General features: G+C 38.6%; 1 protein-coding gene across 5 annotated transcripts in view; it reads left to right on the forward strand.

The window, feature by feature from the left end:
- LPGAT1 (lysophosphatidylglycerol acyltransferase 1) overlaps positions 1-12,982 on the forward strand; it is a 100,988-nt gene that overhangs the window by 57,837 nt on the left and 30,169 nt on the right. For all 5 annotated transcript variants that reach the window (XM_045838398.1, XM_045838400.1, XM_045838395.1 and 2 more), the window contains 4 exons: positions 224-342; positions 2,274-2,369; positions 5,261-5,534; positions 8,744-8,870. In XM_045838398.1, coding sequence (XP_045694354.1) covers positions 224-342; positions 2,274-2,369; positions 5,261-5,534; positions 8,744-8,870 — 616 coding nt within the window. The remainder of the gene's footprint in view (positions 1-223; positions 343-2,273; positions 2,370-5,260; positions 5,535-8,743; positions 8,871-12,982) is intronic.

A 12,982-nucleotide genomic window follows, 5' to 3' on the forward strand; every position in this document is an offset into this window, starting at 1 on the left:
TGGTAGATCAAAGGGTATGACCATTTTTTATTTTGATGGATGTTTTTGGGCTTTGCAAAATGTTATATCGATGTTCGTATTTTTATAAGAAGTAAAGTTCTAAACGTGCAGAAGTTTCAGCTAAGTGATGTATCATCATTAATGTATACCAGTAATGCATTTCTAATGCAAGGTTTCTAGTGACATAAAAGTCTTTAAAATGACAGCTTGTTTATTCTTACAGTGATGGAATGGGGCGACGATATTAAAGCCATTTCCAAAGACGAAGCAGTAATGTTGGTGAACCATCAGGCAACCGGAGACGTGTGCACTCTGATGATGTGCCTCCAGGACAAAGGACGGGTGAGCCTCTGCCTGACAGCGGGACGGAGGGGGACAGGGCGGGGTGGGGCGGGCGGCGCGGAATCCACCCACGCGTCTCCCTACGGTTGGAACGCAGACTTTAATATGTGCTCGTGTGCTTTTCCTGAGACTTTAGAAAAACTTCAAAAATGCGTATTTCTAAGTCACTCCAGGAGAGAAATTTAGAGACTTAAAAAGAAATAATAACTGGGATCATGTGAATTGTATCTCTCTAAAGCTGTTTTTAAAATAATAACTGGGATGAAAGCCAAGTTAATATGGTTTAAATTGGGGGCTATCTTAAGGTGAAGTGGTGGGTTTCCAGTTTGAGAAATATAGAGACAAAGAACAGTATTGTTTAAGATACGAGAGAGAAACCAGTCCATGAATTTGGTGATCTGGGGGATCTTTCACCAAAGGAAAATAAGGTAAATATTATTTTGGATTTTATTTGCAAAGCGTATTGGAAGGAAAAATATGAGGCCCATTTTAATTAATGTTATTAAGGCTCTGGTTGAACTGGTGATTTGAATGGCTTATATTAATAATAAGATGTGTCTATATATTGGGTGGGTTTAAAAGAAATTATCTTTAGCATTAAAGGACTTACCACCTTAGGAGAAGTTAAACAGGTTCTAGTCATAGAAAACTAAATAAGTAGTATATAAAATTAATGCAGCAAATACTTGGCCTAGAGTAAGTAAACAAATTAGCACATGTTTATGAAGTGCTTCATATACATGGTCAGTGACTGTAAACAGATCACCACCCTATGACACACTTTCCTCCTCCCAGAGGAGCCGACTGGCCACTGGTAGGTGGAGGGAGGATACAGCAAACGATACATCATTGCAAAGTGAGAAGTATCGGTGGCCGGTGAGCTCACAATGTACTTGATGGGTATAGAAAACGTGGTGGAGGGAAGAGGACATAAACTTCACCTCGAAGAAGTAGAATTGAGTAAGGCAGAGTAGTGAAGGGCCTGTTCTTTAGTGAGATCGTCACGGCCAAGGTGACCAAGGCAAGAAGACACCTGGTGTGCTTAGGGCCGAGAGATTTTGATTCTGTAGCTCAAGGGTCAGGAAATGAGGTGGGAGTCGAGGAAAATATGTTTGATTACTATGCTTTCTGTTTTCTTGTTTATCTGGAAAGCAGAGGCATAATCTTGCTGGAATGTGGAATAAATTCACCTTTCTTCTATTAAGAATCTTGAATTACTAAGACTATCACTGTGTAGATGTATTTATACTTCTGGTGATATTTATCACCTATACCCTAAATTCATGATGTTAAAATTTTGTAAAAACTAGTTTATTTGACTTTGTATCAAGAGTATCCCCAATTAACATTTTTATTCTTCTGATATGATAATTATATTATCATAGTTAGTGATTACACAGTGTACTTAGTTTTGAATCTCAAAGAATGATTAAAACGGTCAATATAAATACACCTAACATTATTACTCTAACTCAAAGATGATAACTGTATGAACCAGAATAGAGTTAACCTGAAATTTGCCAGTCATGCAGACAAAAGAAAGTTTGTTTTATTTGCTTTTGTAAAAAGATTTCAGTTAGTTTGTCTTAGGTACATTTTTTTGTTCAGAGTAATTTTGTTTTTGTTTTCAGGTTAGTTATACTAAACATTTTTATGATCTGATACTGCTGAATGATTTGAAATCTTGAATTTTAAAATCTTCTTCATAAAGGAGTAATTGAGAAATACAAAACTGGAAATATTGAAATTTTTACCTCTTACCTAAAAAGTTAGGGCAGTATTGATTTACAAGTAGGAATGTTTACTTGATTTTTTATACGCTCTCCATGCTACATTCAAAGAAGGTACTCTCAACACTTAGAGAGGTCTAGACTACAGTCAGGTTTCTTCTGTCCAACATTTAATTATTTCTTGTTTCTTAAACACTTTAGGTTGTTTCTGAAATGATGTGGTTGATGGATCATATTTTTAGGTACACAAACTTTGGAATTGTTTCTCTCATTCACGGAGACTTCTTTATAAGACAGGTAAGTAATGAGCATTTTTTTTCTCAGTGATAACCTGATCAGACTGATTCTTTCTTGTATAAAGAGGCATAACAAAACCAGTAATAACAGGTAACATTAGGGAGCTCTTCCTCTGACTCTGTGTTCCCTAAATCATTTATTGCGGTCTGAACTTGAGTATGCACAAGCATTAATACGCTGATAATGTGAATATTCTAATGCCTACTCCCATCTAAACAGTACCATGTTCAGTGAACATTTACCAAGCGCCTGCCACATTCTCAGCTCTTCCACTTCTTACCTGTGTGACTTGGGCAAGTCATTTAAACTCTGAAAGTTTGCTCTCCTCGCTCTGTGCGAGGAGAGCGACAGGTGCTCCCCTCACAGGTGGGTGGGGGGTAGGAGGCAGTGGTACCTGCGAAGCACTCAGGACAGCGCCTGCCGCCTTGGGCATCATTGTTGTCGTGCTTACCACTGTCATCATCTACATTATCACTGTGATTTTATTTATAGGTCACTGTTAAGTGAAGTCTGTAAATTAGCAGTAGGGGGATCATTAAATAAAAAAGAGGAATTATTTTGAGAGTTGGCAGTAGGAACAATGAGTACATCAGATTTCTGTGGATTCAGAAAGACGCTTTTGAGAGGAGAAGCTGATATTTGGCATAAATGTAAAGAATGAGTATGGGTAGGTTTGATAGCAGAAGGCAGATTGGGAATGGGTCCCAAGCATTAGAAATAATTTAGTGTGTAGGAAAAGGACCATAGCCGCTTACCAAGTCAGCACTACATTACATAGTATTCCGCTGATACGCTGCTAGTATCACAAACTTTGTTTTCTCAGGAATGGGCAACTGAAATATGATATGCAGGCATTTTGTGTATGGTAATGGTGTTTCTATATTTGTCAACTTAAATCTGGATTGTGTGGTACCTTGCACATAATAAGTACTTAATGAATAACTAGTGAGTCTAATTAAGCCCCTTCTGAGAATAATGCATTCAGAAATAAGCTGGAAGTGTGTAGAAAAAATTCTAAGCTCTCTGAAAATAGGTGTCACAAAACACACGTTCTTTACTCCAAACAGTTTTATGTACAGAACACATCTCGTTTTTCACATGCCACGCAATTACCTAGTTTCTTCTGGACACACCCTTGGTTCTTCTGGGCAGAGAGATGAACAGATGCATGCTCTGGAACCTCAGAAAGAAGTGGAAGTGGGGACTGGCCACAAGGTTAACACAAAGTAAATATGATCAGAACAACAAACAAACTAGTATCTCAGAGTAGCCTCACAATGGAAGCTTAGCAGTAGGGAAATCCCTGGGAAAAATCAGGTGAGTCCTTTGCATCGTGGGGGTCTAAGAAAATTACTGAATTTATAGTGTAGTGCAGTGTAACAAGTGACCCTGATGTGATTCTCAGTTGTTAAGAAGAGGCAAATTATACTAACTTACCATGCACTTTGAAGGTATAAAAGTAGAAAATGCACTCTAAAATAGTTTCCTTTTTATTACAATGTAAGGTTTTACATATTTAAAGACTATTTCAAATATCAGATAGATTTGCAAATTCTTTTCTAAAGAGCAACAGTTCCCCCCAATAGAAACAAAAATTTATAACAAGGAAGGAGAGGAGAGAAAAAAGTATTAATGGGTAAAGAAAATCTCTTGGGACTTTGTTACTAGACAATTTTGAGAAGTTATTTCCAAGAATATTAAAAATATTTTGCATGTAGGGTTGGGAACTTACATACATAGAGCTAAGACAACGTCCTACTTGTTTTCTGTTTGGAATAACTTAATGCCTGAAAGCATGCAGGTTATTTTAGGAGCATCTCAATTGCATTAGATGAAAAATGATTAGTAAATTGATCATACTGGAAGGAAGAACCTTTGTACTGTTTAGTTACGGATTTGGGGTCTTTCTGCAATGTTTTCTGGATTCCTCTTTTCAGCCTCCAAGTCATCCTTTCCTCTCCTTCCCTCACAGCTAAGATCCAGTCCGCGCTCCCCAGCCCCGAGTTCCCCATTAGCTTGACTTTCAGTTTTTTCCTGAATATACTGGTATTCACATCTCATCGATATACCATAGTCGAATCTCATCAGACCCCTTTGTCTGGACAACTGCAATAGTCTCCTAACATATCTCTTGTAATGTTTTTGTCACTGGAGCCAGCAGATTTTTTTTTATGTAGATAAGATCATGACACTACCTTGTCAAAACTATCCAGTGACTTTCTACCCCAAACCACTCACCAAGTTCAGGGCCCTTATCTGCTCTCCACCTCTGCACTTTCCTCTCGCGAGCTGTCTGCCTCATTTATCACATGTCAGCCGTGCTGGCCTTGGTGTGGTTCTCTGCATCGCCACAGCTCAAGCTCAGGGTCGTTGTCCTCGTCACCTGGAGTACTCTGCCTGGAGTCCTCTTCACGTGGCTTGTGTCCTCACCATGTCAGCTCTGTGCTCCAATTGCACCTCCTTGGAGCTGCTTTCCCTGACCCTCTTGACCCCCTCTGTCCTCTTAACTCTTTTTTTTTCTAACACTTTGACCAGCTGAATTTTCACTCCTTACTTACTATGTTCCCCACAGTGAGGGTCTCTTACTTTCTTCTTTATGTCTAGTGTGTAGGACAGTGCCTGGCAGGTAGGAGGTACTCAATCACAGAATTGATGATTGAATGAACTTCAAAGGGCAATTAAGAGCAATGTTTTCTTTAGCAAGAAGGGTTATTTATATGAGTACTGATAGCTTCTTTTTACCACTAGTCAAGGTGGGCAGTAAGTGGGGGGAAGTCACCATTCTAGTTTACGATTGGATTTTACTTTAGAAGCTGTTACTATTATTTTTATTTCATAGCAGTTTAATTTCAAGTGTACCTGTACTTATTATATGTGTGTCTACCTTCTAGGGAAAATCTCACCGTGACCAACAACTACTTCTTCTTAAGAAGCACCTAGAAAACAATTACAGGAGCAGAGATCGAAAATGGATTGTCTTATTTCCAGAAGGGGGCTTCCTCAGGAAGAGAAGAGAAACAAGCCAGGCATTTGCCAAGAAAAATAACCTGCCGTTTCTTCAACATGTCACTCTGCCAAGGGTTGGAGCAACAAAAATTATTTTGAATGCACTTGTGGCACAACAGGAAAATGGGAGTCCAGCAGGAGGAGATGCTGGGAAATTAGGTGTGATGGTTTTCAGCATTGTTTTTCCTTCGTTGGAGTTAAAGGATTTTCTGGAGTACCAGAAGATAACAGTGTTATTTTATATGTTTATAATTTTTGTCCAATAGAACTAATACTCAGGGAGGAGATGAAATACAATTTTAAATGTATCTATTTAAAAAACTAGTTAATGCTTACAATAATTCACTCAAATAATGCAAAAATGCATGAAGTCAAAGCTGTCTTTCCTCTACCTTATCTATTTTCACTCATGGCGATTCTCACTGATACAGTAAACATTCCTGTAAATGTATTTACATTTTTGTGGGAGTGTTTCTGTGGTATAGATTCCTAGAAGTGGAATAGCTAGAGTAAAAGACATAGAGAAAGAAGTGAGTAATTTGTGAAACTAATCATAGATACGCAAATGAAAGTGGTAATGAAAAAATGTTTTCATTTATCAAGTTTAGAAAGCTTTTTTGTTTTTAATACAGAGAATGAATTTAATACAGTTTGGCTCCATTTAAGAGCCTTAAAATATTAATAAATGAGTTATTCTACTGCAAAAAAATATTTATCAAAAGGAAATAATCTGAAATACTGGCAAAAAACTTTATCACAGCATTATTAATAATAGTAAAAAAAATGGAAATAGCTGGGAGACAGGATAGATAATTAATAAAATATCCATACAACAGAATACAACACAGCCATTACACATGATGTTTATAGAGGGTTTTTAATGGCTGGAAAAATACCTCTGCTCTCTAATGATAGTGGAGTGGAAGGAGCAAACAGCTCTGGAGAAAAGAGTCTGAGCTCAAAGATACAAACAACAAAGCAGCAGAGATGAGGGAAAGGAAAAATGCCAAAATGTCAGTTACCCATGATCACTTCTCTGAGTTGAAACATTATGAATGATTTTTTTCTCATGTCTTAATGCTTTTCTGTATGTTTTTAAAATGCCGAGTATGTATTACTTTTATGACCAGGAAAAAGTAAACCACACTCAGAGGTAGAACTGCGTATCTTGGAGATATCCTGGTGAATGGGGAAGATTTGCAGACAATATTTTGCCAACAGCATGAAGACTTATGAGCAAGTTTAAGACACTATAAAAATATGGTGATAAAAGCTGAAAGAATCTCACCAGGCCTGTTTCCTTAGTAGCATTTTGCTATTTTTTAAAAAATATTCTTTAGACAAAATAAAAATAGAGATGATAGGCCCTCAGAAATATGTATTTTCAAATGACAGTAAGAACCAGACAGAGAGATAATGCTGGTGAGATTACACCGAGTTTTCCTTTCATTTGTTTTTTTCTAAGCAGCTGCTTGGCAGTCAGCTCTCTTCATCTTTCACCATCTATTGCAAAGACAAATTGAAAAAGTCTTTTAATAGAAAAGGAAAGTTCAGAATAGCTTTGCCACTCGAGAGATATGGTACAATGTCAGCCAAGCCAAAGCTCGAAGGCAGAGGACTTCCAGATAGGATCTGCTGCACTCACTAAGACCGCTGGTTTTAAATGGTTGTGCCCAGGCCATCTCCTGTGATGTGCTAGGCCTCAGAGGCAGGGCAGTTGTCGTATTGATCACCCAGCGGTGAAGAAAAACTTTTTTTTCTTTGGAACGAGACAATTTTTGCTTATAACCAAGGCAAAGTAGTTTATTATTTATCTTACCTTAGTTAAAATTTTTATTCTAACTGTTCAGGAAAAAATATAAGAAATTCTAGAAAGTTGTATACCCAAAAGCTATTTAACTTGCATTTTACCATTTTTTCTTTATGTTTTGGCAACATGTATTGATTTTATTTTATTTTATTTTATTTTATTTACTGTTCATATTCATTGTGTAGTGTTTTATTCCAAACAAACATTCCATATCTTTGTGTCTGTTTTAAGATGTAATTCATACATGTATCAGAATTAACTTAAAGTGATTAGGTGTTTTGATTATTGTGTAATTTAATAGATACTAAACAACTCTGATTAATTTCCCCCCATGGTTTTATGATCAAAATTTTCAAGCCTATGAAAGTTGAAAAAATTTTATAGTTAATATCCATGAGCTCACCAACTAGATCTGGAATTACCATTTTACTATAATTTGCTTTATCATATATTTCTCCATTCTTCTATCTGTTCATTAGTTTATCTTTTTTTTTATGCCTCTCACAGTAAGTTACAGACATCAATACACTTTACCCCTCAACATTTCAGCATGTACATCATGGGTAGCTTGTCAAAATGTGTTTTTGTTACATAAACTCTGCAGTATGTTACTTTAAACCATTTTTTTACTTATTTCTTTTATGGGCATTTTTACCCCTTCAGGATGTTGCCTAAAATTTTTTAAGCATTTAAGGCCAGTTTGTAATTATTCAACACACCAAAGTAATGTATCATTGATTCCTAGTGCACATTTGGACTTACGTTTTAAAGTAAGTTTTATTTTGTAGGGATCTCAAATACCTCAGAGGAAGGATAGACCATTACATGTTAAAGTCTGGCTGCCAGCATTCTGTATGGAGATTCCCATCTCAAGTCTTGCTCAACTTTGTACTCCGTGCTGACAGTAAAAACAGTGCTCCCCCATGTCCTCTCCCCACAGCAGTACCTGCTGTCCCGACCAAAGGGCAGACGGTCGGTCGGCTTATTCCTTTATTTGTATATAAGTCTTGCGACAATGAGAGGAGCTTTTTGTTTTGTTTTAAACATGGCCAGCCACTGATGATCATGTGTGTCAATAGAGCGCTTGCTTTATTGCCTTATTCCAGTATTTATTAATGTCTCCCAGGCATCAGGTTACCTGGGTGCTCATGTTATGTTGTTATATTTTGTGGGTGGTTTTGTTTGGTTTTGAGGTCTGCTTTTAATTTTTGTGATGTGATACTTTAGCTTCTGACCTTTGCCACTTTTTGAGCGATAGAATATAAATTAGACCTTGACAGTGCGTAATTATATTGAATACTCGAATGATACATGTCCAGTAAATAATAATGCTGTTGTTTGTTCATTTGTGTGAAATTTATATAGTTTATAATAGGAAATGCTTAATTTCATCCTAAGTGTGTCACATAGAACAGTAACACCAAGTTCATCCTGTTTTCTTAAAGCAAAAGGTATATGAATATGCTTTATGCTCAAGTAACCTGTACTATGTAATTTGTTGTAAATAATGTTATAAAATTGATCCATTTTAAGTCGTTGTTTTTTTCTTTGTCCTCAGACAGCAAATCAAAAGGCCTCCAGTGGATAATAGATACAACCATAGCTTATCCCGAAGCTAAACCCATAGATATTCAAACCTGGATCCTTGGATACAGGAAACCAACAGTCACACATGTACATTACAGGTAAGAATTCTACATTAGTACTCAACATATACCCAACATAAAGTGCTGTCTTAGGACAGTGTGAATGTTTCAATATTAAATTTTTAATCAAAAGTGAAAATGGTTGGTTCAAAATTATTATATTTTTATTATGAAAATATCATTTGAAGTAGTTCTTTTCACTGAGTGATAAAAGTCTCTAAAAATGACATTCTAGTAGCAATATGATTACTTGATTGTCTGAAACACTTCTATAAAAATAAAGGGCATATGTCAAGGATAAATATATACTAATTTGGGTTAAGTAGATTTGTATTAATAGAAATAGAATTTGCTTTTAAATCATTAAATCTTGTAAGATTTCCTAAATGATTAAATGGATAATAACTATGATTTACATTTTAAAATATTTAATATTTTAATACTATGTCATTTGCATGAACAACAGCAAAACATTTATTGGGTATTCTGTGCTGGCTTTTTGAGATTTTTGTAAATGTAGGTTTCTTTTTTAAAAGAGTTTCATGTGGCCCTGGCTGGTGTGGCTCAGTAGGTGGAGCACCGGCCTGTAAACCAAAGGGTCATTGGTTTGATTCCTAATCAGGACACACGCCTGGGTTGCAGGCCAGGTCTCCAGTTGGGGGCATGCAGGAGGCAACCACACATTGATGTGTCTCTCCCTCTCTTTGTACTTACCTTCCCTTTTCTCTAAAAATAAATAAATAGAATTTTTTTTTAAAAGAATTTTTTAAAAAGAGTTTCATGTAAATGTTTGTAGGTACTTATATGAAAACATGATGCTGATGAATTCTGAATAGATTTGATCACTTTATAATCCATTTATTTTTATTTCCTGGTCAGAGATCTCAACCTCTGGCAACTAAGTTACAAAATGAGCAATTAGTTCCAGGGAAGACCAGAACCACCACAAAAGCCCTCAGTTCAAGAGGAAAGCTACTCAAATTACATACCCTTAGAGAATAGATAGGTAGCATATTTGTAAGCCATCATATTTGTAAAACCATCATAGTTTTACAAATATAAGTACAGAATTGGAAAAATCTGAAACATGAATTTTAAAACTTAAAATCAGATATTGCACTTTGGGTTTTGACATGTGAGGGATGACTATAAAATTATAATTGATTCTGCTGTGTGACTCCCATTGCTGAATTATGAAGCTCATGTATAAAGGAAGAAAGTAATTATTTTGCCAGGCTGGAGTGGGTCTGCCTCAGGCTGGCTGGTGGTGTGTTGGTTCTGACTTTGTGCAGGAAAGAGTTCACAACATGAGTCCGGGTGGTTTTGAGAGCACATCAATTAAAGCTGGAGACAATAACACAAGGAAGGACTTGGGATAAAAGAAGCAACAGGAGAGAGCCTATGGGGGGCTGCTTTGGCTCTCTGAAGAGTCAGAGAAAAGGTGCTTGAGACAAGTTCAGGGGGTTTGCTGCCCACTCTCCCCCTAGTTGCAAGTCCCATGGGTGTGCCCAGAATTAAAAAAAAAAAGTATGTGCCCAAGAGAAGAGTATGGGAGCACTCCAAGCAAGGCAGGCCCATGTCTTTTGTTTTGAGGGCTTTTATCTGTCTTCTGCACGTACGAATCCTAGAGCAGGTCTTGGGGGAGGGTCTCCGCAGAATATTCATCAGCTTTCCAGGTGAGTTCTTTAATATGTTGGCATACCAAAATCAGCACATAGTGGGGCTAGGGTCATTTCTGGTCAGTTTCACCTTCAGAGAATGTCGCTGAATAGAGCCACCCCAGCAGGGTCCAGCATGTGTAATCCATTTGCTCCTAAGTGCCCTTGTTTAGGAGAGAGAAGACCTTGGGCTTATTGTCTGACTATAAATTGTTCGACCAGTTTGTCCAGCTTCCTGTCTCAGTTTCCCCACTCCACTTGCCATGGAATTTTCCTAGCTTCTTACTAACTGGCCTCACTTTCATTTGGGACACATTTCTTTTTCTCCTCGATTTGGCAGCCTCTCTCTGTTCCTAGGTATTATGCAGAGCCGCTACGTCTCCCAGGGTTGGTAGAGTGGCCTTGTGTAGTCGGACCCTTGAGTGGGCTGTGTCCACCCTCCTGTTGTAGCTGAGCCTTGATTGCTGTTGGCACATCAGTGGGAGGGATTCATCCCCAGGCATATCAGCTGCAGGGCTGGCTGCGACCACTGTGGAAGGTCTGCCGTGCTGGTGCCCACCTCACACAGAGTAGGACATACTTCAGCAGGGCCCTGGTGCCTGCTGAGTCTGCCCCTTGAGTGTGTCCCTTGTGGAGGTGGTTGGGCGGTGCTTCGATGTGGTCCGAAGCTGTCCACCAGGTGCACTGGCTCTGGGGCCTCCAAGGAGGTCCCAGCCAAGGTCTCCCGCCACCTGTGTTCTGTCCAGGGCTGTCCGGCATGAACTACAAAATGATCTGCAGATGGCTTCTACTTGTGTTGGGTGTGGAGGTGCCCGGGAGAGGCCAAGCTGTGAACCAAGGCCAGCTGCTACTAGTATCAGGCCTGGGGCCACTTGGCAAAAGGTGCAGAGCACAATGAGGCCAGATGCTGCCTGGTCGAGAGATTTTAGAAAAGGTCAAAGCATGAATCGAGACAGGTCATGTGTATGGGAAACCCACTGGAAACAGGTTGGGTTAGCCCTGCAAGCTGGGTGGGGCAGGGTCTCAGGGAATCACCAGGGCAGGGCAAACAGTCTTCACCAGGTCGTTGGAGACTCATACTATGGGGTGTGCCTGCCAGCTCGGTGTGTGTGTGTGTGTGGGGGGGTGTCAGAAAACAAACAATGGCCTCTACTAGCACTTCTGTCTGGGAGAAAGCTGCCTCCCAGCTCTCTCCCTGGCACAGACAGTTCAGCTCCTCCCCATATGTCTCTATTACCTTTCAAACCGCTGCCCCAGCTCTGGAGCCGAGAGAGTGAGTAAAGCCAAGTACATCTGTGTGGAAGCCCTTTAAGAGGAACCGCATGGGATTTTAGAAGCCTTCTGTCTCCCTCAGCCTCAATCCTGTCTGGTTTTTACAGGCAGAAATGATGGGACTTCTCTTCCTGGCACTGGGACAGTGGGCTGGGGGGCCTAGTATGAGGCTGGGACTCTTCAGGGTGGGGACCTCTACAGCCGAAACATCCTTCCCAATTTTGCCTACCACTTGTGGGTATGGGACCAGCCTGTTCCGCATCACTGTCTCTCCTGTCAGTCTTGTTGGGGCTTCTTCTTTAAATCCTTAGCTGTAGGACTTCCATTTAGCTAGATTTCAGGTGATTCTGAATGATGGCGGTTCTGTAGTTCAGCTGTAATCTCGATGTGGTTGTAGAAGGATGTGAGTACCATGTTAGCCTATGTGGCTACCTTGACCTGAGGCCCAAAAGTAATTCTCGATGTCTGTTTTTGACTCCATTCCAAATATATTGTCCATTTTACTTAAATTATGTAGCACTTACTATGTCCAAAGCAGTGTGCTAGCCCCTGGAAGAATTTATCCAGAAACAGTTTTATTTTCACAATATGAAATATATTTAGCCTTCAGTAAGTTTTTAATTGTAATCTATAAAAGAAGCTCAATTCTAATCCCCAAACCAGGGGTATGTGGATATTGGATGTTTCTTTTAGACACATGTAGATTGTATCCATATGGGTCTGTGCAGTTCTTCCTAGCGTGCCACACCCAAAAAGGAGAAACAAGGAGGAAAGCATTAAATCATCTAATCATTCATTATAGTTGACCTCACTTTTTTAAATTCAATAAATACAAGAAATTTTAGCTTATAGATCCTTGGAAGGGGTCTTAAAAATTGAAATGTCCATTTTTTAAAAATAAAATTATTTAACAGGAACAAATACAAGGCTCTTAAGTTTACCTGAAACAGAGATTCTTAACCCTGGGTCCCATGGGTGGCCTGAGAAAAATTTTTAGCTGAATCTCTATACAAAATGTTTGTATGTTTGCAGTTCTGTGCAGAAAAGTTTCTCAAAATAGAGTAGGATAAAAAAAAAAGATTAAGGACCCCTGATTTAGAGATCAGTACCAAGCAGTAGATAGAAGATGAGGGATGGTTAGTTTGATACCAAACAATACTTCTATTAATAAAATAGAAGCTTCTCAGAAATATATTTCTTATAAAAACTTTATTATCAGAC

This window comes from Phyllostomus hastatus, unplaced genomic scaffold, assembly GCF_019186645.2.
Source record: "Phyllostomus hastatus isolate PE091 unplaced genomic scaffold, TTU_PhHast_1.1 phas_contig_283, whole genome shotgun sequence".
NCBI classification, from domain to species: domain Eukaryota; kingdom Metazoa; phylum Chordata; class Mammalia; order Chiroptera; family Phyllostomidae; genus Phyllostomus; species Phyllostomus hastatus.